Source organism: Myotis yumanensis, unplaced genomic scaffold, assembly GCF_028538775.1.
Source record: "Myotis yumanensis isolate MYYU_CA2020_CCGP unplaced genomic scaffold, mMyoYum1.0.hap1 SCAF_15, whole genome shotgun sequence".
Taxonomy (NCBI): domain Eukaryota; kingdom Metazoa; phylum Chordata; class Mammalia; order Chiroptera; family Vespertilionidae; genus Myotis; species Myotis yumanensis.
Genome location: NW_027223766.1, coordinates 11512631 through 11539153, shown reverse-complemented (window position 1 = coordinate 11539153; position 26523 = coordinate 11512631). Strand labels below are relative to the sequence as shown.

General features: G+C 39.4%; 1 protein-coding gene across 4 annotated transcripts in view; it reads right to left on the bottom strand.

Annotated features, from left to right (window-relative positions):
- Positions 1 to 26523, bottom strand: part of ST18 (ST18 C2H2C-type zinc finger transcription factor) — a 91484-nt gene that overhangs the window by 8984 nt on the left and 55977 nt on the right. For all 4 annotated transcript variants that reach the window (XM_070392182.1, XM_070392183.1, XM_070392184.1 and 1 more), the window contains 8 exons: positions 23031 to 23276; positions 14920 to 15035; positions 12674 to 12736; positions 11794 to 11862; positions 8653 to 8715; positions 8472 to 8552; positions 7091 to 7312; positions 902 to 990 (listed from right to left, as the gene is read on the bottom strand). In XM_070392182.1, coding sequence (XP_070248283.1) covers positions 902 to 990; positions 7091 to 7312; positions 8472 to 8552; positions 8653 to 8715; positions 11794 to 11862; positions 12674 to 12736; positions 14920 to 15035; positions 23031 to 23276 — 949 coding nt within the window. The remainder of the gene's footprint in view (positions 1 to 901; positions 991 to 7090; positions 7313 to 8471; positions 8553 to 8652; positions 8716 to 11793; positions 11863 to 12673; positions 12737 to 14919; positions 15036 to 23030; positions 23277 to 26523) is intronic.

The window sequence follows — 26523 nt, the reverse complement described above, 5'->3', positions numbered from 1 at the left end:
GTAACTAACTACCTAAACAAAATCGGCCATGCATGGACCAATGCAGAGAGTGTGTCATAAGATTCCTAATAACTGGGCTCTGAGATAAAGAAGAAAAGCAAACTCACCAACTAAGACCTTAGTATTTTAGTATCTAAATGAACTTGAATATGAGTAACAGGATGATGCGTTAATTAAGAAAAGATTAAACAATGACCCATGACCTCACTAACAGCACTCTCTGGGACACAGGGCTCATTCCGCACTGGCCTGCTGCATCTGGAGAACTGTATTGCATCGTCAGCACCATATCTTATTGGCTGATTTGCTGGTAGAGGAATCTTTTCCCAGGCAACAGGGATTAAAATATTTGTTTTCAACAACTTTATGGAGCATAGATTTTCAATTAAACAAGTATTTTGAGCAAATGAAAACTTCTATTGCTATGTTTCTTTTATATATATTGTGTTTTTTCTTTATGTCTCCTTAGAGTCAACTTCCTTTTCAAGGAATGGCATTTTTGATTGGTGTAGCTCAGTGGTTGAGTGTTGACCCATGAACCAAGAGGTCACCGGTTCAATTCTGGGTCAGGGCACATGCCCAGGTTGCGGGCTCGAACCCCAGTAGGGATGTGCAGGAGGCAGCTGATTGATGTTTCTTTCTCATCAATTTTTCTATCTCTATCCCTCTCCCTTCCTCTCTCTCTAAAATCAATAAAAACATATTTTTTTAAAAGTAGGGGGGAAACCAAGCTATTGTTTTGAGATAAACATTATACTTTTAGTTCAAATGTGAGAAAAGCTTCCTTAATGTATATTAACATTACAATTCCCAAATAAAGTATAATTTGGCACGCAGAACCCCGTGAGGAACTACTACCTGGACCTCCATGGAGATGGTGACCCTGGCCATGAGCTCTTACCTCCAGTTGCTTTGAGCTTGATAGTCATTAGTTCTTCTGAGACCTTGCCCTTTTTGATAGCTTGTGCATTTAAAGGACACCCAGATAAGCTGTGAAAATAGGAATATGCTGATGTGTGAAACATATTATTTCATATACAAATTAAAATTTTTATTCACTACTTACTATTTAAGTGTTTGCCTGCCTATTAATGACATTATAACATGCAGTCCCTTTGTAGAAAGTAACTATATATATAAAAATAAAAGCAAAATGCCCTGAAAAGATGTAAAATGTTTTGTATGATTTTTTCAACAAAAATACAAATAGCTACTGCTGATATCATTTAATTAATGTTATCAAATTATTTCTATTCTGCATACATATAAGTGCCTTTCTTTAGTAGTGGTTACTTTACTTCCTATAAACATGAAATGGTCCATACATTATTAATAAGAATTGTTCCAAATTAGTCAAACTTCCATGAATAATAGAGCAGAATCTAGATCTTTCCATCTTTATATAAACTATATAGCCTGACCTATACAGAATGATTCAAATTATTACAAAATAGTAACACTCCTTCCCCAGGCAGTTGGGTATGGGAAAGTTTCTAACTTATTCTTTAACTTTTAAACCTTTATTTATCATTCAAAAAAAGCCCTACCTTGAAAGGAAAATAAAAGAAACCACCATTGCCGAAACCGGTTTGGCTCAGTGGATAGAGCGTCGGCCTGTGGACTGAAGGGTCCCAGGTTCGATTCCGGTCAAGGGCATGTACCTGGGTTGCGGGCACATCCCCAGCGGGAGATGTGCAGGAGGCGGCTGATCGATGTTTCTCTCTCATCGATGTTTCTGGCTCTCTATCTCTCTCCCTTCCTCTCTGTAAAAAGTCAATAAAATATATTTAAAAAAAAAAAAAAAAAAAGAAACCACCATAAATATATTCAGACACAATCATTGCGCAGGCAACATACCGTCCTATAGTGGTTTTATACTCTGTTCCTTATTTTCATTATTCAGCAGTCCTTTCGTTAATGTATCTGTTGTATTTAAATTGCACCAAGAGGATAATAACATTGAACAAAGCTTGTATTCCAAGGTACATAACCAGATGATTTGTTGTTTTAAACACCTATTAATTCTTTTGTAATTTTGTTGTATTTTTAAAGATACAATTTTTAAATAAAATTAAAAATGATCACAGTCATTTAAAATATTTTTCCACAGAAATGTGATTATAATCCATGTTTGAGACAATTATTTTTAACCCAAAGATTAGGGCACTTGGCCAAGTGAAAAACATTATTTCTGAAGCAAAGTAAATGTTTGCTGAGTGAGTGTATTTTTAAAGAATTCTAAATTATTATATGCAAAGATTATATAAAATATAAAAGTATGACATATTATACATAAAAGGGATCATGTGATTTGCCAAAATTTGATAAATTATGTAATATTTTACACAGAAAAAGAAAATAATGAAAAAGCACAAACTGAATTTGCACCCGATTTTTCTATTGTAGAAGTTTCTCATTGTAAAGTGTGGCCCACTTAAGCTTCCTTATTTGTTTTTCTGGAATGTTTGCACAAATCTGTCTTGTTTCATGGCACATAGTGTTCTCAGAAAATGGTCATGAAGAGGATTAATACCTTGTTGCTAAGTTCGGTTTTGAAAGTGACCTGTCAGAGTCCGTGTGTGAAGTAATGGACATTAACAGCTCATTCGCCTTCTCCGTCTCCCCTAGGATCTGCGTGGCTCGGCCAGCCCGGCAGTAAATGTCCAGTTGAAACTCACTGGTGTGGCAAGTGCGTGAAGTGTTCCCAACTACGTGACTTGGAACCAAAGAGTATATTTAAGATGTGAAAGGGGGGCTTTGATTTCAAATAGCTGCTGGATATTTTGTCTCTTCCAATGCAGTTCTACCTTTCAGAATATAAAGCAGATCCTACATTTAAAAAGTTGGGGTGGAAAATATTTTAAAAGTCCTTATTCTTTTGAGGACGCCCTCCATGTGGGTCCATGTCGCTGGCTGAGGAAAGGTGGTGGTTGGCTGGGATAAGTCCCTGCCAGGATTTGGGCTCCATAATGCAAATGGCTGGGAAAATGTGCCTTACATGGTTTTGATCAAATTTGAAATTCTATTAAGGCCTATCAAGGCAATTTTAAACTATCATATCTTCATCTGCCTTGTTAAAATAAAATGGCAAGTGATAAAATTTATGTAGTGGACATCACTGTTTTAATAGATTAATGAACCTCATAAAATTACAAAGTATGGCATAGCACTGAGTTCTATTAGTCACAGAAATTCTGTTTTAAAAGCGACATACAACCACAATCATGTGCGTGTGTGTTTGTGTCTTTGCATTTTAATATCATATTTGTCTTCAGATTGCTATTTCTATTTTTCTTTCTTTTTTTAATTAGAGAAAGATGATTTTAAATATAATGTTACATGCAATAAACATTAATATTTCAAGAAAAAAAAAGATTTTAAATATTATTTCTTTGTTGCTGTTGTTGTTAAACTTCACCCAAGGATATTTTTCCATTGATTCTTAGGGAGAGTGGAAGAGAGGGGGAAAGACAGAGAGAAACATTGATGTGAGAGAAACACATTGACTGGTTGCCTCCTGCACAAGCCCTGACCAGGGCCAGGCCAGGGAGGAGCCTGCAACCCAGGTACATGCCCTTGTACCAGAATAGAACCCAGGACCCTTTGGTCTGCAGGCCAACGCTCTATCCATTGAGCAAACCAGCCAGGGCAAGATTGCTATTTCTTAAATGGAAGTTTATAATGTAAAGATTTAAAGCAAGCTTTTAAAGCAATTGGTATTCTATCTAATAAAGAGGGAATATGCTAATTGACCCTCATGCCGTCACAAAGATGGCGGTGCCCACAGCCAATAAGGAGGGCATATGCTAATTGACTGCCCCACCCTCAAAGATGGTGGTGCCCACAGCCACAAGATGGCTGGGAGGGGAGGGCAGTTAGGGGTAACTAGGCCAGCAGGAGAGGGCAGTTGGGAGGTGACAGGACTGGCAGGCAGAAGCGGATAGGGGCAATCAGGCAGGCAGGCAGGTGAGTGGTTGGGAGCCAGCAGTCCCGGATTGTGAGAGGGATGTCCAGCTGTCGGGCCTACACCGGCAGTCAGACATCCCCCGAGGGGTCCCAGGTTGGAGAGGGTGCAGGCTGGGCTGAGGGACACCCCCCCCCTCCAAGTGCACAAATTTTCTGCACTGGGCCACTAGTGTAAATATAATGCTGACTTAACACAGAGATTGAATGTTGTTTAACTATTGTACAAGGCAAGTTTTGTAATTATCCCCATTTTCCTGATGGGAAAATGGGAAAAATTAGAAAACTTATCTTAGACGATGGCTGAGGAAACTGTATGCACATGTGGCCTGGTACACGGGAGGACTCATTAAACACAGGGACATGGATGACACAGCGCTCATGCAAGGGGGCTGGCATCCCAGTGCTGTCTGCAGGGGCAACTCCCTGTGCTTATGTCCTTTCCTGTCCATGGAAGATCATTACAACACCTCTGTAGCTTGCAGGGATTTGTGAAGGTTTGAGAGAATAAACTTAGCACAGTGCTTTCTGCTGGAACAGAGAGAGCCCCGAGTAGGTGCCTATCAGCTATCACTGGTGATTGGAAAGAGTCCTGGATTTTAGGTTCAGAATACATTGCATGTAAACGTCTATGGTAGGTCAGAATGTGCTATTCCAGTTTAAGTCGTTCTTACTTTAAAAAATTATTGTATCATATGCATGTAATTTTTATAAAAGAGGAAGAAGATAGTCTGAATAGAACACCTGTGGGTGTGCCAGAAGAAGCTAGGCATTTTTGTTATATTATTCCATTAAATAATATGAAAAATAATATGCACATATACACATATATGAGGAAGAAAAGCATTCTTCATTAAAGAGAATCACACACATTAAATGCCATCTCTTGTGAGGAACAAGAGAGATCGCCAGTGAAGAGCAGCGAGATCTGAGTTATTCATTTGTCTAAATTCTTCATCGCTTTCCTTCTCCTAGAAAAATACTATCTGGTCATTAATTTTGCAGCCTGTGTATGTTTTTTTTGAACTTGTCATTTTGATTTTCATATTATGAAATATACCATGCATGCAGACACATACACAATAGGTCTGCAGTGTAAGGAACACTCCTAAGATGAACACGGTTTTTCTTCCCAAGTAGCGCGTGCCTTACTAGCACCTCTGCAGCTCCTGAGCCCTTCCATGATTGCTGTCTCCTGTTCCCCAGAGAAAACCATTAACTGGAGTTGGGGGAGGGGGGGGATAATTACCTAGCTTTTTACAGTGTAATGTTGTCACATTTTTAACTCTTTGTAATTAGAATCATACTGAACATATTCTCCAGCAGCAATGTTTTTTCCACTCGGCATTGTGTTCTGAAAGTCCCCCGCGCTGTGCCTTCATTTTCACCACTGCATGGCAGTCCCTGTAGACAGACACTGATTCCCTATGCTCTCGGCGGCCAGTGGGCAGGCAGGTCGCTTCCAGCTTGGAGTTAGTAGAGCAATGCCACCGCAGACATTCTCAGCCGTGTCTCTGAGCTCCACCATGCAGGAGACCTTCTGGGGCATCAACCCAGCGGCTCAGAGGCTGGGCAGCAGGCCTGTGCGTCTGCTCTTTTTCAACTTGACTCCTGAAGGCAACTCACTTCCTGGCGTGGCTTTCCCCACTCCTCTTCCACCTGCAGCTGTATGAGAATCCCTGTGGTCCTCAGCTCACCTTGGTGACATCGTCGAAAGCTTCTTCATGGCTTTAAAGCTACCTCTGTTGCCCTAGCTGGTTTGGCTCAGTGGATAGAGTGTTGGCCTGCGGACTGAAGGGTCCCAGGTTCGATTCCCCTCAAGGGCACATGCCTGGGTTATGGGCTCGATCCCCAGAGGGGGCGTGCAGAAGGCAACTGATCAATGATTCTCTCTCATCATTGATGTTTCTATATATCTCCCTCTCCCTCTCCCTTCCTCTCTGAAATCAATAAAAATAATATTTTTTAAAAAGCTACCTCTGTTGTTGCTGACGGAGGGTTGTGCTCATCATAGCATAGCAGTAACATTTCCTTATCAGTGTTAACATGTCTATTGCTCAGTCCGTGATAAGAAAGTAAAGCTACTCTGCAGTAATGGTGACATTAGGCACACTGGATTTGCCACTGTCAGTTCAAACTATGGGATGGCGATTCCAACTCAGAATAAAACCATTTGTACTATTGGGGAAGAGACCAGGCATTTGAAAACCATCAAAAAATAAATGACTGGACAAGTCCAGGTTTTCTCCATAAGCAGGTGTCACTGCATAGCCACTTAAACCAGCAATTCCTGGAAGGTTTCACTTTTCTGATTCCATCGATATGTAGCTTTAAAATGGAATGAAATGTTAAAATGCCCCGGCTTTGCTCAATCCACATTCTGCTCTGAAGCAAAGCATCAGGCTCACTGAAGCTCCATTTGGTAAGAAACCCGCATCCATGCATGGGCTGCGAGGCTAGAAGGGCCCTCGCTGATTGGAGGTGTGTGCAGTGAATCTTCCGTTAGGTGGAATGTGAACCACAAGGCAGCACGCGATCACTGTACCCACAAAGGACTCTGTTGAAATGCGTGACACTCGGTGACAAAGGAATGAAGTCATTGTGAAACCATAAAGGGTTTTCTAAATCTCTCTCATCCTGTCACACACTTAGTAGCCACTGTGTTATTTTCTTTCTGGCTGCTGGGGATGAGTCACATCTTCCCAGCAGAAAAATAACTACAATTTGGCCTGAAATTGTGCCAGTTCTCGAGAGGCAGGGAATGGCATAAATATGCGAAGTGAAAGTTTACAATGACACAACATAATAGAGTAGATATTACCTCTTGGAACTAAAGTGAACCCTTAAAAGACTGAACCATTAAAAAAAAAATAGCAGCATAAGCAATATTTTAGTATACAAGAGACAAAGGCACCATTTCTAGAACACTTGTAAATCGTGTAGTAAATTTTCAGAAATAGGGAAAATAGGCTTGATTCTTCAAACTAGTCAGCTCTCCGACCACACTCATTGTCATCACATCTAAAAATGCTATAACGTGTGACCCGGAGGAGGGCTCCCCCCACCCACCAAGCCCCCCAGGTGACAAATAATCACAACAACACAACAGAAAGAGAATAAAGGTTACCTTCTGTGGGTGACAAAAACATTATTTACATGGCCCAGCCCATTGCAGCCTGGCAGGGGACAGTGTGGAAGTTCTTGTTTGTTCAGTTTCCAGGAGAGGGGGGCCCCATGGAGAGGATTCTCCTTCTGTCTCTTGGCAGCCAGGGGACAGCCAGAAGCTGTGCGATGGGACGTGTATTTACCTGATATGTGACCTTGGCCGTCACACCCTACCACAGGACATCTAGAGGAACACAGCAGAGAGGTTACCGGCTGGGAGAGAATGGACAACTCACATGACACGCAGTAACTGAGTGAACAAGGAGGTAGTGGCGGTTCCACACTATCCAGAAGGCAAATGGTGAGATCATAGACTTTAAAAGATGCCAATACAACTAGCAAAACAGCGTGGTTCTGGCAGTACTAATGGCCCTTGGGCTCGGGGCTAAGCAATTTTCACGCGTTATCTCCTGTCATCTTCACTGCAAATCTAATGGGCAGAGAGTGTTGCTATCCCATTTTACAGGTGGGAAAAATGAGGCTTCGGGAACTTTGTCATCCATTTTACAAGAAGTGGAGTCAAGTTCAGACCCACACTTTTTAGCCCCAACCAACCAGGTGAGCCCTGTTGCTGGCAAAGACCACGGGTGCAAAATGTTAGCTACCTTGTCCTATATTACATAGCACATTGCTCATAGAACAGGAATTCTGGTGTCCAAATACCTAAATATTATACTTAGAAATGCTGTAGAGCAAGCAATTTAAAATTCTACGTCTAGCCCAGCCGGTGTGGCTCAGTGGTTGAGCATCAACCTATGAACCGGGAGGTCATGGTTCGATTCCCAGTCAAGGCACATTCCCCGGGTTACGGGCTTGATCCACAGTGTGGGGCATGTAGAAGGCAGCCGATCAATGATTCTCTCTCATCATTGATGTTTCTATCTCTCTCTCTCCCTCCCTTTCCCTTCCTCTCTGAAATCAATTAAAAAATTTTTTGAATTCCTACATCTATATTTTTATATGTCATCCTAGCCTTGGTAGCATATGTCTCAGAGGAGGGACTTTAATTTAGGTAAAAGTTCGCCTTAAGCAAAATTAAAGCTGGGGGAGGGGGGCGGGTGCTGCCGATTTGCTGTTCTGTAGCGCTTGCAGAATGCTGCTTTCCTTTAAAACAACTGGAAGAAGTACGGTCCCCTCCTTCTAACTTTATAGTATCATCATCTGTAGAAACACGGCTATGAATGGAAAATTTTTCTCAAATATCCGAACACTGACAGCTGCCTCAAGGATCCCTGTGCTTGAGATGAAATCAGCGCCCACTGGCACCAACGAAGGTCCCGCCCATTTGACCCACAAGCTACTTCTGGCCCTGCTGCTGCTGCTGCCTCGGCTGTCGCACTTACTTGAGTTCAGGGTCTTCTTTCTCTTCCTTCGTAGCAGTCATTTTGACACCACCTTTCCTGGCACGAGGGCAGCCGGACAAACTAAAATATGGACCCAACAGAGAACAAAACCAGACCATGTCAGCTCCATGGCCACCGCTGCTGACACTGATTTCATTTCTGAGAAATGGGTCAATCCTACCTTCTGTGGGAAGCATAGTTTCCAGTCACGTGCCCCGAACCATCGCAACCTGGGGTTGGACACCTGGAAAACACAGGAACAGAGCATTGGCCACATGGCTGTGGTGGAGGGAGCGGGATCATGACACATGCAAATAGAACTCAACAGAATGAGCTGCTTTTGGTGGGGCCCGTGTTGCTTAAATAAAATTAGTTTTTGGCTAAGAATCCATTTTAAAAATTTGTTAAGCTATGTGACTCCTGTGTTAGGCTTGATAGACTGTATTAGTTATCCTACATTCTTTTTTTTTCCCCTTTTCTTAAAAACTTGTTTGGGAAGGAACCTAAAATTTGATCCACAACTTACTGCTGGGCTTCTCTCTACATCATGCAAAGTTCTTATCTTTCGCTTAAGAAAAACAGTTTTCCAAATTGTTTCAGAGCATAATTTATTTTCTGTGATATGCTCCACTACCACAATAACCCATGGAGTTCAGGTGAACAACAGTGTTCTATGCAAATTCCAGAGACGTGGCACGTTAATATGGTTGCCAAAGGAGCAAAGTCATTTGCACCTGGTCTGTTCGGCTCATGGTCCAACTTAAATGGCCTTTTGGAAAATCTACCAATAACTATTGTTGACAGTCAACCATTAAATTTGGAACGTGGAGGGTGAAAGAGAAGGAAAAACCCAATTCTGCTTGGAAGGCTAATTAGAATTAGGTTTCAAAATACACTTGAATACAGTTTATACTGCTTCTCTCCCTTTTGCCTTTTTAAAAATCCCAAATACTAATAGATACACACCGACTGACGTAAAATGCTTGATTTTTTAAATTTTCTTGAAGAAATTATCTTTATTATTTTGGTTATATGCTCACAATGGTTCAGATTTCTACCCAAACACAAGTTTGAGAAAAATAATAACCAAAAGGAAACTGTGAATACCTCCCCTTTTCTTAAACTTGAACCCAGTGAACTTTCATGAAAATGTTTTTATATTCAATCCTGAGGCAGAAAATGGGAGTAAATGCTTTTTCCAAATGAAATATAAAATCAGCATCCATCTCTTTAAGCCAACCAGAGAAACCTGCATTGAGTCTTTTATTTTTTACTTATTTTTTAAAATTAAATTTGTTGGGATGACCTTGATTAATAAAATTATATTGGTTTCAAGTGTACAATTCTATAATGCATCATCTGTATATTGCATTGTGTGTTTACCACCCAAAGTCAAATCTCCTCCCATCACCATATATTTGCCCCTTCTTCCCGGTCCCTCCCTCCCTTCCTTCTGGTAGCCACCTTATTGTTGTCTGTGTCTATGAATTTTTGTTTGTTTGTCTTGTTTGTTCACTTGTTGTTTTCAGTTTTATAGCCTGCATATGAGTGAAATCATATTTATGCATTGACTCTCTAATCAACCACTTTCAAATATAACATGTATTCTATTTTATAGGAAATGGTTAAATGCCAGTCTTTTTCTATTAATATTTTACTGGCTTAGTAGCATATTGCAATTATAGAAAAATCTGTGTCAAGTGACCTTGCTTTGGAGTTCTTCTTGAATCTCCAAAGAAGAAGTCAATGAAGTGTCTCTTTTTCTTCTATGTACAGAAAAAAATCCAAAATTGTTACTTATTAGATGACTGTATAAGACCTAAGTACTGGAGATTGCTATAAGACCTGTCAACCTACATGTTTTAAATGTACTACCAACATTTTTTCCCTAGAAATAATGTTTAGAGAAAATACTTAAGAGAACCGACAATTACTATGAAGACATGGCAATGTGTAAGTTTAGAGCAATTCTATAAGATTGAATAATTAAGTTCTGAGTAAGATGAAATAAAAGTAAGTATGCCTGGCACTTCTCTCTTTTCAATCTCTTATTAGTTTTTAGTTAGCATTCTTATGTTTCAGTCTGCGAAAGTGGCAGTCAATAAAACAATTTCCAGAATCTACACCAACACCATCGATTGTAGTTTACATTTTGAAAATGAGAAAAATTGTATATTGTATAGTTCCCTATACTATTTCTGGTACTAAAATTCTGAATGTTATATCTATTTAATATTCCATCTCTTTTCACAGACTTATTTTCTTTAATTTTTAGATAAAATTTTAGAACAAATTAGAAAATGGAAATACTAACAAAAATTAAAAACATTTAATATATGAAATTTTGCTTGTGGTTTAGATACCAAATGTTGATTTTACTATTTATATAAATAGTGTTTTATCATTAAACTTAATAACACTCATTTTTCCTAAAATATTATTATTTTCAAGTAAAGTTCATTAATTTTGTTTACTATTATTCCTTTGTCTTTTAAAAATATATGCCCTATTATATTTTTAAAGGGTATAGGTGGATCATTACTTTTAATTATTCTACATGTAATATAACAAGATATGAAAATAAACAAGTGAGAACTTTGGAATAAAAGAAGATAAGAGTCTGGCCGGAGTGGCTCAGTGGTTGAGCGTTGACCTATGAACCAGGAAGTCACTAGTCGACTCCCAGTCAGGGCACATTCCCCGGGTTTCAAGCTCGATCCCCAGTAAGGGGCATGCAGGAGGCAGCCAATCAATGATTCTCTCATAATTGATGTTTCTCTCTCTCCCTCTCCCTTCCTCTCTGAAATCAATAAAAATATTTTTTTTAAAAAAAGAAGATAAGAATGGAGAAAATAAAATCAATAAGTAAAAGTTAATATGACTTTGAGATTTGTTAAACTAGGTAAAAATGAGCCAAATGTGTCTAGCACCCAAAAGTGAAAGGCAGTCAGATGATTCAAAAGGCCCACAAAGAAAAATACGATGCAGCTTTCTTAAAATCAGATGATGGAAATTGTTTGCCATACCTTCAGAAGTCTGATTTATTATATAAATTCTGAAGTTAACAGGGGAAAAAAAGTATTCTTATACTATTACATCACTGCTTTAAAAATTATTATAAAAATCAAAACTCCCAAAGCAAGCAAAATAATTAGCTTAAAGTGATTTGGGTTTAGTCACTTGAACATTTTGGTAAAAGGGTGTGCTGGTTATAATTCACGGAGACACAATTCTCTACTTGTTAGTGACCACGCTGGTCCTGAGTGAGCAGAGTCCCAGCGCAGCGGGCACAGGGCATGGAGGTCACGCTTCCCACACTTACTTAAGCTCCTGAGAGTTAGCAGCCATGAGGGACTTAAGCGTCTTATCGGCTAACGGACATCCAGAAACACTAAAATGGGGTGAGAAAAACAAAAACAAAACACAGAACACTGACATACACAAATCTGACTCAAATGGCATCCTGAGACTGTGAGTATCTGTTAAATTTTCTGGTGACTGGGGATTGGGGAAAAAAAATAATTAGGTTTGAATCTGGCTTTGTTACTCTAGCCAGGTTGGGCTCATGGACTCCTCAATTATTTCTGATAAGAGTTGGGTTTGCTATTTATCAAATGAAGGGCTTTAACCCAGTGATACTCCGCAATTCTAGAATTCAGTGATAGAACCATTACTGACAAGGAGTCCATGCCCACGGCATCACCAAAGGATGGTGGCTGACAGGTTCAAATCAGCACCCAAAGGGTAAGCAAATCAATGAAGAAGGTGAGCGCAAAGATTAAGCAGAGCCGTTTGTCACTGTTTCACCTTTAACACCAAGACTGGGGATGCCACATCCACAGCTAAGTGGTCAACCCCAGTCACTCTGTTGTCTTACTTTTGTTTTACCTGAATCCTAAAACTAGATACAACCAAAGCCCTGACATAAACTCTCACTTTGTAGCCTGGACTACAGGAGCAGAAAACCATTTTTAACCAAAATCATGATATCTATACTACATAAGGGAAAAAACTAAAGATTTAACTTAGCTTTGTTTATGAAAAACAAACCACCACCACCACCCCCTCACACACACACACACACACACACACACACACACACACACACCAACTAACTTATGCTCTAATTCATGATCAAGATATCGTTCTAGAATGGGCGAGAATTAGTATTTAAATCAGAACCAGATGATAAAACGAGGTACCTGCGGTGGGATGCATAGTTTCCGGTGACGTGGCCACTTCCATCACATCCTGGCGTTGGACAGCTGGACCAAAAGATATATATAATTAGCGTCAAGTGCATTTTATTGCTTCACTTGCTTTGTCTGCTTTGTTATAACGTAGCTTCTCTTTTCAAGGTCAGTTAACACAGTATAGAACCTGCAGAAGCTAGTGAACTAAGGATCTGTGCTACAGAAGAACAAGTAGACTAGCGAAAAGAAAACTGGCATGTTCTTATCAGCTCTCAGCATCACATCCAATTCTCTGATTCCAATAATGTAGGAAAGTGATGCTAAAATATATGTTCTAGTGATGAGGTGAGTCAACAATCAATGATGTTTTACTTCTTTGAAAATGTGGGTTATAAAAATAAATATTGTAAATCCATGGTTTGCAATGATAGTGTCTCTTAAGAATACCATCACCAATTATATAACAGATTTCAGAAAAGAATTTTTGTTAGTTTTTAAGAGATCAGGCAACATAGTAATTTCATAAACATTTTTTTAAATCATCTGAAAAAGAAAGAAATCTTTGAAAACACTACATGTGACTGAAATGTAAACTGACATTAATAGTTGACAAAGTTGCTGACAGTTCAGAAATACGCAAGAAGTTTAGTTAAAAAGCTTGCAATCACTTTTATTCAAGTCTCAAACCCAACAAAGCAATTGCTAATTAAAAATAAACCTAAACAATAGGGCATCTGGCAAGATCAGACACTTGATTTTATCTCAGAAGCTAGTCACATTCTGGGCCTCTTCTGTGTGTTTTGAAAATAAGCTAACAGGTGCATTATTCTGAGCAGTTTTGTGTCCAGCTATAGCATATGCAAACAAGTAAAGAAAAAATGAACAATGACTAACATTTGAGCTGAGTTATCTTGCAGATGACATTCTCCCCCCAAATGGAGAAGCAATCTTTTCTGAACATTATACAAATCATATATCAGAGAGTGAAAGACGTGTTATAATGATCTGTTAATTCCCACTTTGGAAATACATTGCCACCTAGTGTTCAAAACAGCATTGCATTTACTTTATTTCTTATTTCTATTTTTAAATTACCACTGTTAATACTGCCGAGGATAGGTAAAGACGTACTAATAATTTTTAAACAAGTCAGCTATAAATACTTAGTAAATATAATAATAAATTGTGCACTTATCTACTGATTAATTTTCATGTTTGGTAGTATGAAGAGGTTAAACAAAAATAAAGAATTGGGGGCAGTGTTGTAGTGGGAAACGCTGTTTCAGATTCTGACAGCTGGCTTTAACTACAAATCTTCATTGAAAAATCCTACACAATAACATTTGCCAGTATGCTGAGAAGGTTTGCAAGTGGAAGGGTCAAAATTAGAGAGAGGAAACTAGCTAGTTCCCTCAATAAGTGGCATTCCAACTCTAAGCAAATTTATGCTAATCAACAACATCAAAAAATCCTATTTCAAACAACTTTTGGGAAGTAATTGAGGTACATTTATTTATGTGTTAGAAACAGAAAACATAAGAAGGACAGGATGGAACTGTAAGTAGTGAGACTTTCACAAAACCAGAATATCAACCCATAAATATAAGGGGTATCCACTAAAGCACTCACCTGTGTGTAAAGTGTGGTGAGTCCCATGAGGTCCCTAGAGATCATTTTCTAGGAATTCATAAATATATTCCAAACATTGTTCAACGTCTTTTAAAAACCCTTCCTTGTTTGTTTACTTTTGTACCAGTAAAAAGTACCCATTAAGAAATATTCACACTTCATTTTTCTGTCCTTTGAGAATGTGATGAAAATGATGAACTGTCTTACCCAAATAGCAATTTGCATTAAGTTCGAAAAGGTTTGTAGACACCTGAAGTCCTGAATTGGGTTTTTTGGAGTCGATGGATATCAGATTAAGAATTTCTGATCAAAACATAAACATTTCTATTGGCTTTATGTTGTTGTTTTTAAACAGTTAGACTTTTAATTCTTTTAGCATAAGATCATGCCATGTAAATGGGTTGTTGTTTTTTTTTGGTTGTTGGTGTTTCTTTTTTCTTCATAATCCTCTTAGTTCTGTGCATATGTTTAGGTCCATGTAGAATATCTAACTATTGGATGGTTGAAATTGCCCTAAAACATTCCTAAAATCAACTATATAAGCTGAGATATTATTACTCAAAATATACGACCTTGAGTACCTTATTTCCAGAGTCTTGCAGAGAATGCCATGTTGGATCACTTACGTGATTAGTTCTTTTTTGAGATCTCTTGCATGGAGCTTGGGTTTAGGGCTTGGCATGGAGGCCTCTCCAGGAAACTTCTTTTCCTCTAAATTTTCTAGAGAGTTCACTGGGTCTTTCTGGAGAAAAAAAAAAAGACAAAAAACAGAAGCACAGAGGGCATTAGGGAACCCTAGAAAGACAGCTGTATTTGAAGTCCTCAGGGTCAAATGTGAGTTTTGGCTTAAAGACTTAGCTGAAATTCCTCTAGGGTTTGTGCACAAAATAAATAAGAAAATGAGTATGAGGAATGAGAAATTATAATTCATGGGGATACCTTTAAAATTTTCACATTTTGGCAAATATAATTACAGAGGCATTTGTTGAGCCAAATAATTAAGTTACTATTCTAATAGAGTTCGGGTTTTATTGTATGATGAACATTGCCTAGAGAACATAGGGCTAGTTCTTTATGTACACAGAAGTCATTGGTAAAACAGAAGAAATAGCCGAAACCGGTTTGGCTCAGTGGATAGAGCGTCGACCTGCGGACTGAAAGGTCCCAGGTTTGATTCCAGTCAAGGGCATGTACCTGGGTTGCGGGCACATCCCCAGTAGGAGATGTGCAGGAGACAGCTGATCGATGTTTCTCTCTCATCGATGTTTCTAACTCTCTATCTCTTTCCCTTCCTCTCTGTAAAAAATCAATAAAATATATTTTAAAAAAAAAAACAGAAGAAATATTGCAAATCACAAAAAGTTTAAATCTGAAATGGAATAAGTAAATTTAAGTTAACAGAATGTTCTTTCTAATATACAAATAACTAAGATTTAAATTATTTGTTTAAATATATAATAACTGCACTAGTTGGTTTGGCTCAGTGGATAGAGTGTTGGCCTTCGGACCAAAGGGTCCCGGGTTCAATTCCAGTCAAGGGCACATACCTCAGTTGTAGGTTCCAACCAGACAGGGCCCTGGTTGGGATTTGTGCAGAAGGCAACCAATCGATGTGTTTCTCTCACATCAATGTTTCTCTCTATCTTTCCCTCTCCTAGTTCCCTAAAAATCAATGGAAAAAATATCCTCAGGTGAGGATTAACAAATAAATAAATAAATAAATAATAACCAAGTCTACAATATTTAGGTATTTAGTTTGATTTTTCTGGATCATCGCTTTAATTATTGCAGCACTTCCTGTTTTTTCTTAAGTTACCTTAGTTACTTTTTTTTTTCTAAATTGGTATGCTTTTACTTATTGAATGGAATTTCTTGTTGAGTTATCACTAATTTTCATGGCCTTCTTTTAAGCTTAAGACTGACCTTTATTTCATAAGACTCATTAATCCTTTCAAATCACTTATTTACCATCTGATATATTATGTTACAGGAAACTAATGATCCTTTTCCTCAGTCACATAATTAGTTTATCATTTAGTTTATATCTGGTAAATATTTCCTGGATTTAATATAGAAAACTAATATAGAAAACTGTATTCTAATTCTCAAAAGTACTGATCTAAATAAGGTGATAAAACAATTTTAAATTTTTAGGTAAATCTCATTTAAATCAAGTGGATATAAAAATGCAATGGTAAAATACAATTTTAATAACCTTAGTCTACATTAAAAAGCAATGGGAAAAACAAAATACCTGAATATTTCCAACTAAAGAAAAATACTAAATCTTGATCTCAGTTATAAAGGCAAATGCAATTTCTTTCATTAATTACTTAGATAACAATTCAATCAATTATTTTACACAAGACCATATAGTGTAAATACATTGGTAAACTATCTCAAGTTATATTATCATCAGATCAAATTCATAAAACCTGTTTTGATATAATTTTTCTATATATTATTTATAGTGTTGTGTTCCATTTTATTTTATTTTTAATATATCTTTATTGATTTCAGAGAGTAAAAGAGAGAGAGAGAGAGAGAGAGAGAAACATCAATGATGAGAGAGAATCACTGATCGGCTGCCTCCAGCACACCCCACACTGGGGATCAAGCCTGCAACCTGGGCATGTGCTCTGACTGGACTTGAAGCCAGGACCCTTCAGTCCACAGGCCGATGCTCTATCCACTGAGCCAAATCCGTCAGGGCCCATCTTATTTTATTGATAAATGTTTGAAAATAGCAGCAGAGAATAATAAACCCTTGAAAATTAAAGAGAAATAGGTACTTGATAATACTTGCCTACTCAGATACAAAGAGAAGTGCTATTTTACTGGCTGCTTTCATGGAAGCAAAATAGATGAATGATGCTTATTAGTATACTTTTCAAGTTTTATAATGTGGATGCCTAAAGTGAAGCAAGTTCTAATTATAAGATGTAAAACCTAATAATACCACCATCCATTCCATTTAGTGTTATCTGGATTCAGCCTAGCTAGTATTTTCTACTACAATTTATAAATGTCTTGGCTTTCGGAAAGCAGATACAAATGTTAAGTTCAGTATTAAGTCTCAATGTAGAACAGTCTTTGTTTTTCTGTATAGATACTGAAGTTCACAAAAATGGCATAAACTAAAAAGCCATCTTATTATTTTTTTTATGATAAAGAACAAAGAATCTCTAAGAAGGTATGAACAGTTATAGATGAATATGTAAAGGTTATTCGTTGTTCTACTGCTGAATCTGTGCATTATAGAAAGCAAGGATATAGGGGCCTTTGAAAGAAATGACCAGTTATGAAAGTTTAAGTTGTTTGACTAAAATGCATATGAAATAATGCTTGCAGAATATATGATATTTCATTTGGTATAGTAATATGTGGTAATGCTTTAATAAGACAATTTTATTGGGTGTCACTTTTTAAAAATATTTTGTAACTTCTTTTAAAAACTGTGGACTCTTATGAATGCAATCCTACATAATAAAAAGCTAATATGCAAATCAACTGAATGGTGGAACAACTGGTGGCTATGAAGCACACTGACCACCAGGGGGCAGATGCTCAACACAGGAGCTGCCCCCTGGTGGTCAGTGCATTCTCACAGGAGGAGCACCGTTCAGCCAGAAGCTGGGCTCACGGCTGGTGAGAGCAGCAGTGGTGGTAGGAGCCTCTCCTGCCTCCGCAGCAGCGCTAAGGATGTCCAACTGATGGCTTAGGCCTGCTCTCCGGGGGAGGGGGAGACTGGCCTAAGCCGTCAGTCAGACATCCCCCAAGGGCTCCCAGACTGCAAGAGGGTGCAGGCCGGGCTGAGGGACCCTCCCCCCACATGCACGAATCTCGTGCACCAGGCCTCTAGTTTCATTATAAAATAATTGTTTTCTTCCTTTTCTTTGCTCAGCATATTGGCCTTAAAACACTTGCAGAGAACATAGATATTCAAATACAGATGGTCATCACTAAGAAAATTCTTCATTTGTTACAGAAGCATTTTATATTGGACAAATTCCTAAACAGGACTAAGTAAAAAAATAAGTTATAAGAATATATAAGAATTTTTTATATATAAAATATCATTAAATAAAATAATATTATTTTTAAATGAATATTTTGAAGTTAATATTTTTATACTATGGCTATGTAAGAAAGAACATGGCATATATGTGTGTGTTTAGAGAGGACCTGGATGCAATGAGATTCCTTTAATGTACAGATGGATGTTTATATGGATTTTAGTAAAGACCAGAACATAATGGTAACATGAATAACAGATAATAGCATCTGGCACTTTTAACATTTTAAGCCCTGAAATCGTTGGAGAACTGACAGTTGAATGAAACTGACAGCCGTAGTTATTTCTCAGCACTTTCCTTCTGAGATATTTTGAGTTTTTTCCAGATTCAGGAATTTTTTAGGGGGCATCTGGACAGGCTATTTCACTGAGAGAGACAGACAATATTTTCTGAAAATTGCCACCAAAATTAAGCAACTGTTGTGCATATGAGCTAGATAACAATGAATTAGAAATAATCGCTCAATTTCTGGTTGCCTGTGTGTAGATGTATGTGTGTCATGTGAGGTGGGGGGTGGGGAGGTGACGGAGGTGGCAACAGGAAGGATGGGGTATGGGAGCAGGAACAGACCACAGGGTAGTCTTCAGTATATCATTGGGCCATGTGCAGCCATGCCAGTAAAGCTCATTGAAAATGACAAGCGTGGACCAGTCCCTGTAACTTGTGTGGTCACATCCTATAGTTCTGGATCCTGCTATTCTGAGAAGCACTGTAGACCACGGTTGCCTCCACCGACCCTGCCACATACTGTTTCTTCGTTATTCTCCTTTTTCTTTCCTTTCTAATTTTTTTCAATATTCCCTAGTTGTCTCCTTTTTTTTTTGGTGTATTTTTTTTTCTTTTTTTTCTCTCTATTTTCTCTCTTCTCCCTTTTCTTCACGTTAGGGAAGCCAAGCCCATTACTTAATTTCTGCATGACCAAGCATCAACACCTTTCCTTCCTTGGGCTTCAATTGTCTCCTCTAAAAACATTGATAATAATCCTGCTTCTCAATATACAGATCTCAGGATAAAGATCCCTCATCTTTATTTTTACTGAATGTGGTATCCCTCTGATACCTTCCCAAGGAGGACATTGAATGCAATCTACTTTTTCAAAACAATACCTATTAAGTATCTCACTTCTCATTTTCAAGATTCAGAACAGGATGTGAACAATATTCTCTATTAGTTGATTACCTTGTCACAGGTGAAGGAACAAAGAACAAAAGGTGAGCACGTGTGCTGGGGGCTAAGGTGATCCAGATCACTCTTTCTCGTGCTCGTCCCCACTGGCTGTAGCTTCCCCAAGCAGGGGGTCACCCATGTCAGGTAACTGCGGTAATAAGCATTAAGCTTAAAAACTGTTTTGTCAACTCAAACCCAGGCAAGCACTTTGACTCTAAGAACTCACTTAGCATCTTCAAATTCCTTTTTGTTCTTCTTAATGACATTGAATCTCCACATACTTTCATAATTCCAGATTTTTGATTATTTAGGTTTCCAACTGTAGAAGTAAAAGTCTGTACTAGCAGACCTGGAGTAAGTAAGCCATTCGAAAAGAGCGAGAATCTAAACAAATCCATTTTTTCCCCCATGAATTTGCCAGAAAATAAAACATGCTCACATGTACTAGTATATATAAGCATTAGATAAGAACATATTTCTATTGAATTATACAAGCTGCCAAGGTGAATCCATATTTTTGGGAATTATGCAAAAAAATGAGATTGGAAAGTAAACATAAACTATTTGTTATAAGATCTCACTCTCTGGCTGAGTGATAAAAGTGTAGCCAAGGAGGTCCCTTAGGAGCTAATTAGACCCCCAAATGGGAGGAATTTCTCAGCATAGAAAAGGTACGGTATTGGCATTGATGCGGAGGGCACAGAATCCTAACCAATGTCCAACACAAGACCCTAAATGGACGCGAGAGCCCACTTGTCTGACACGTGCTTCATTAACTCGGGACTGGATCCGTTTGTCTGACTCTGTACGAATAGAAGGATGTCCGGCGAACACTGACCATGGCCCATTACAGCACGGTCACAACGATGAGGCCAGAAAGCCTGAGTCCCCCCTGCACATGGCCTTGAGACACTTGCACACATGGTGGGCTTTATCCCAGCTGGATTCATCCAAGAATTAGAACGCAGGTATGCTGACTTTGCAAAGCACTGTCCTTCATGTGACATACGACTTTTACTGAACCTCCACCAACAGATCTTATGACGTGGACTAGGATTCCCATTAGTGGCGGGGGGGGGGGGGGGGGCGGGGGGGGGGGGGGATAGGCCACAATTCCATCAGCAATCGACTGGTAGGAGACTCAGAAGACTGGGGAATTGGAGGGTACCCCCCCCCCAATTTCTAAAGCTGACTTGTATGAAGTGGGATTGAATCAACAATATTGATCTCATCATGACTATGCTTGATCAGTTAATATGAATTTCAGCAGATTTCTGGGTTATAAAAATAGACAGGAGCCTGAAGTGGTGGGGGTAGGGGGTGGGTGGAATGTGGTGGGAGGAAGGAGCACATGTTTGTCAGTTTGTGGTCATCGCTTACGGTAAACCAGCTTTTTATACTTTGTATGTGTCAGTTTTATATTTAGTAAAGTCAAATATATATTATTTTAAGAAACTGTTCTTCTAAAATACAATTAGGATAGATGAACTAAGACCATCCCTCAACACTCTAGATACGTTTTTAAAAGCCAGGCCTGACAGAATCTCATCGGAAGCAGCTGCTGTATCAATGTCCCTCTCCACTCCCGGGGTGCTGTGTGTGCTGGTGACACAGAGCGTGCCTTGGGTCCTCGGGACTCCCAGGAACCCGTCCCCAGCCATGACACTTAGGGTTGGCCTTTCCTTTCTACTTTGTGTGCCTGCTCCTGTCCATGTATCAGCGGGATTTGTTATGTCAGTCCTCCGGCTAGATAGAGCACATGTGTGGTGGGAGAATGGTACTGGGCCTACCTTACTGACTGGACACAGAGATAATACTGCCCGTGGACATGAGCTCCAGGGAGGAAGGGAGAAAAGGAGAGAGAGAGGGAGGGAGAGAAGGAGAGAGGCAGGGAGGGAGGCAGGGAGCAAGGCAGGGAGGGAGAGAAGGAGAGAGGGAGAGAGGGAGGGAGGGAGGCAGGGAGGGAGGGATGGAAAGAGGGAGAAACAGGAGGAAGGGAGGGAGAAGAGGAGAGAGGGTAGAGAGGGATTGCAAACAACCCCATCTGAGGTCACTACTGTTTATGTTGACTTATGCTCTGAGATGTTCAAGCATATGCTAAAATGAAATTACTCTTCCCCTAAGGTCTCTGGACTTCAAAAACCTGAAAAAGGTGGTGCACACTTCCAAAGAGAATGGCTACTTCAGTTCTTTAAACATGTAAACGCAAGTATCTATAACTTTCCCGACCAGCAAACGAGAATCACTTACTGTAACAATTAGGGTCACATTTGCAGTGATATAGAGTCTAAACCACAGAGGGGTCCGGCCATGAATTCTTTTGAACGACACTAAGTCATGCTAATTAGGCCAAGCCAGGTGGCTCAGACGAGGGAGATGAAGGCTCCAGGAACTCCTGCACAGTCAGGACATCTGGCTTGCAGGAGTAAAAGCGCCTCTAAGATAACCAAGTACATGAATGCATCTTCTTGACTTTGGGATTGAGACAACTCAGTCACACAGCATGTGACCCAATGACTCCATACAGCTGTCCCTCAGGGTCTTCAGGTATTGGTTCCAGGACACTTGAGGTATTTGCATGTAACCTACACACATCCTCCTGTATACTTCAAATCATCTCTAGATTACTTATCATACCTTCCACAATATAAGTGCAATGTACATAGTGGTGATACTATATTGTTTAGGGAATAATGACAAGGAAAAAATGTCTCTATGCGTTCAGCACACCTTCAATCATTGGTTTAACTACATAGCACATGTCAGCAACAACGTAACTTTTTTCTGAATATTTTCCATCTGGAGTTGGGTGACTCTGCAAGGCGGACTGCACATAGTGTTGCTAACACAGTTCCTTCACAAAACCAAGGAAATACATTTGACAGGATTCCTATTTGTCCCTGAATTGGTTTTATCTCCTATTTTCTGGCTCAGAAAGAACTCATAATACAGGCGGCTGTATCTGAAGGCATAGGTAATATAATCTCTAGCCCAGTTCACACAATTGTAGCCATAATGGAGATAAAATTCACAACAATAGCCCTAGCTGGTTTGGCTCCGTGGATAGAGCATTGGCCTGTGGACTGAAGGGTCTCAGGTTAGAATTTGGTCAAGGGCACATACCTGGTTGCAGGCTCCATCCCCAATGTGGGAGGCAACCAATCGATGTGTCTCTCTCAAATTGATGTTTCTCTCTGTGTGTCTCTCCCTCGCCCTTCCACTCTCTCAAAATCAATGGAAAAATATCCTTGGGTGATGATTAACAACAAAAAAAATTTTTTTAGTATTACTTTAGGCAAGTAACAGGAAAATTGGATTTATTTATAGATTTCCTCTGAAATTCTAAGTTAACACTCTACCAAAATCTAAAACAAGGTACAGAATGATGTATCATCTAAACGGGACTGTGAAAAATAAATTAGGAGAAAAAAAGCCAATAATACCCTTCCATCATGCCCTTCGATCTTAAACGTATGGACATACTGAAGCAATACCTCTTTCTCCTCCTCTGTCTTCCCATGAGCTTTGCTGTAGTTGATAGGAGCATCCCAGCCCTCTTGGACACACAGAGCCTGGTAGAACGCTGCATTGACCAAAATGCTGCTTGTTTTGAATGGGGAAGAGGAAGGAGTGGGAATAGACGTGTTTGAGGAAGTTAGGGGTGCAGCTTTGTCCGGGGGTCGATTTTTTTTCATGCTCAAGTCCAATGTGCCATTTTCATCCACTTCTATCTCGGCTCCCTGGTGTACATAGGAAACAGAAAAAAAAAACAACATTTAAGCAGTTTGCTGTTATAGCTGAGCCATGTGGGGCTTTTAAGGGATCATTTTAAATGCAAGCTTTTATGTAAGTATATCTGATTTTAAACCTCGCTTTCTGATTTGCTTTGGTTAATGTTCGATTCTTAGGCGGACTTTTCAGAGCAGCCCCACTAGTGAGCTTCATGTTTCTGGGTTTAAACAAAGTAAGGCTAATAGAAATAAGAGGTTCCAAATACTAAACGTATTGGCTAAACCGGTCAGGTGTTTTTTAAAGTTTAGCTTTAAATCTTCTTTCCTAGTTTGCAGAATTCTCACTCACAATCCATCATTGAAAGCATTAATACTTGCCTTTATAAAAAGGTACAACAGTATTCCTCCCTCCAACCCCCAAATCACAATATTAACCTAACATGAGGAAAGTGGAAAAATAACCAGGCCGGAAGAGAATTCTTATTGGAATACTAGATTGACATGGAAGTAACATTTTACCCTGGGTTACTTGAACCGGAAAAGCTTTGTTAAATTGTGGGGAGGCAGCTGAGGGGAGGCAGATGTACAAACCATGATTCACTCGGGGCCTTTGGGTAGCAGCTGCCAGGATGGCCGCTCACGGTTTAAGTTCTACAGTTAAATCTTCAGAAGAAAGGTGATACTGAGTAAAAGACTTAAAACTACCCTCCTCACAGCATTTCTTGTGGGGACACCTTCGGCTAAGGTTTTCTTGTTTTGTGTTTGAGGCCCACGTGCCCGTGTGTCTGCATATTCTGCAAGGTGCCTGCTCAGGCGGGTTTTTCACGGCATCATCAGTCAGGAGCACTGCCAGATGCTGGGAAGAACACGCCTGTCATGTTCATAAGTGGGTCAAATGAGTCTCTTTCTGGCGTTCTCGCCATCATCCGTCAATTCACGTTTAACTTTTGAACGACTTCTCTACTCTTTGTCCTTCAGGCTTGCAAAGCAGGAGGCATCCTTGAATATGGGAGCAGGATCCCTGAGGTGTGTGGTAGCCAGTTACTTCCCTGGGGATTTACTCGAACTCCCCATTTTCACTGCCTTCACCTCCCCGACAGCTGCCACTCAGGTGTGGGCCACACACAGTAGCTGGGCTCACCGCTTGCCCCGGATTTAGAGAATGAAGCCCGGCCGGCCTGGCTCAGTGGTTGAGCGCTGATCTATGAACCAGGAGGTCACGGTTGATTCCGGGTCAGGGCACACACCCGGGTGGTGGGCTCTGTCCCCAGTGGGGGGCCTGCAGGAGGCAGACCATCAATGATTCTCTTTCATCATCGTTGGTGTTCCTATCTCTCTCTTCCTCTCCCTTCCTCTCTGAAATCAATAAAAATATATTTTAAAATCACGTCTTCTGTCTGTTTGTTCTACCTGCAAAGTTCCTATCTTCAGGCTCTCAGCCTATGAGACAGATATGCTGCATTATATTTGTGGGAGGTAAATACACTTCTAATATGTTTGTACTAAGACGCTTTGGCCATATCTTTCTGTCCTTTTTAGTAAATAGTTTAATCTCCTGTGATAGTTTTAAGCCCTGAATTTGACAGTACAGCTTATCCGGGATAATAACTTAGTAACCACAACATCTTATGCCATCTGTATAACATCAAATACACTTTTCTACCAGCATTAATAAACCTTAGTTACAAAAATCCAAGATATTAACCATATCAGTGCCATGTGCTCTCTCCATGATATAACAATGCATTCTGTCATGAGCATATCAAGGCAATTATTGGCTTCATAGCTGCTATGTAACTACAGCAATAAAACAGATCTATAGTAATCAAGTTTAATAACCAATGTAAAGTGCTAAATGCCATAGTTGCTGGCATTTTTTCATTAAAAAAAAAAAAACTTGGGTTAAGACTGCACAGCTAACATTCACATAAAATTCCAGACCTCTGTGACAGATGGCTTAGGGAAAGGAGCCATGACACTGGGCTGCAGAGTTTTATAGTACAAAACCCACAAATACTGCAGATTTGAGCTCACTGAAAAATGTCAATTATCCCAAGGCAACGCTAATAAGTATTTTAATTTTCACAGGGGGGAAAAAAGTTCCAAATAGTAAATTTTTCAAAAATAGAGTTGTTATGAGTATACATCTTGAGTAATCGTGTGCTGATTGAAAAAAAGAAATCACTCCTAATGTTTAAAAGAGGCACTTTCCCGCAACCCAGGCTCCAGCCGGCTGCTCTGAGCACCTGACTTGCCTGGGAGAGAGCACGTCTGGGCACCAGGGTACAGATGGGCTTTAAGTGAGCGCACAGATGCATTCAACAATTACACTCAGTCCCAGGGAAGGGCCCCTTTCTGCCCATCGATGGGTGGATCACACGTTCACTGCACGGGGTTTTATTCAGAGCTGTGTCTATGGACATCACTTCTCTCCAGTCTGAAACTCCAAATGGCAGGATGAAAGTGAGGAGGAGTTTGAGGGGGGCAGGCGACTGTAGGAGGAGAAAATAGCCCTTCAGCTGCTATGGAGCCCCACCCCCAGACTTCCAATATTCTAATTTCTCAAAGTGCTATTGGGGATCTTTATTTTAACTTTAAATTTTAAGTTTTCTTGAGGGTAGGCATAAGTCTATCACTACTCATGTACTTCCCAGTTTGGGAGCATGTCCAACACCATTTCAGCCACTTTCAAGTTAAAGATGTTACCTATGATTCATTTATTCATTCATTGAGTTGCTGATAAAGCATTGAATAGTTTCAAGCTACTCTATTTGGGGGAAAAAGAAAATTGAAAAAATACATGGTTCCTGACTCCGAAGAGCTTGTTTTATGTGTATAAGAAATTTGTAGTAAAAGGTGATTTAATAAATGTTATAAATTATTAAACTGAAAATTGAGATAATTATTCATTGTAATTGTTATCTGCACTATAAAATAAGAAGTGTCTCAGTTGTACACCAACAGAGAAATGATTACAGAAATTATGCTACATCTATTTAATGACACATTATGCGACCTGTAAAATAATAATTATGAGGACTTTGTAGCAACATGGAAAAGACCTGTCACCTACCACCGAAAGCAGGAAACCGCCTGGCATTTCTACTCTGCTTACAAATAGGAAAAAAATAAATAGAAATTTGTTTCCAGAAGAACAAAAGAGAAAACTGCATAAAGTATGGTCCTTCTATTTAGAGGATGGACTTGTGGCTATTCCCTCCAATATTTCCCAGGCACATGAAAATAGTGCATTGTT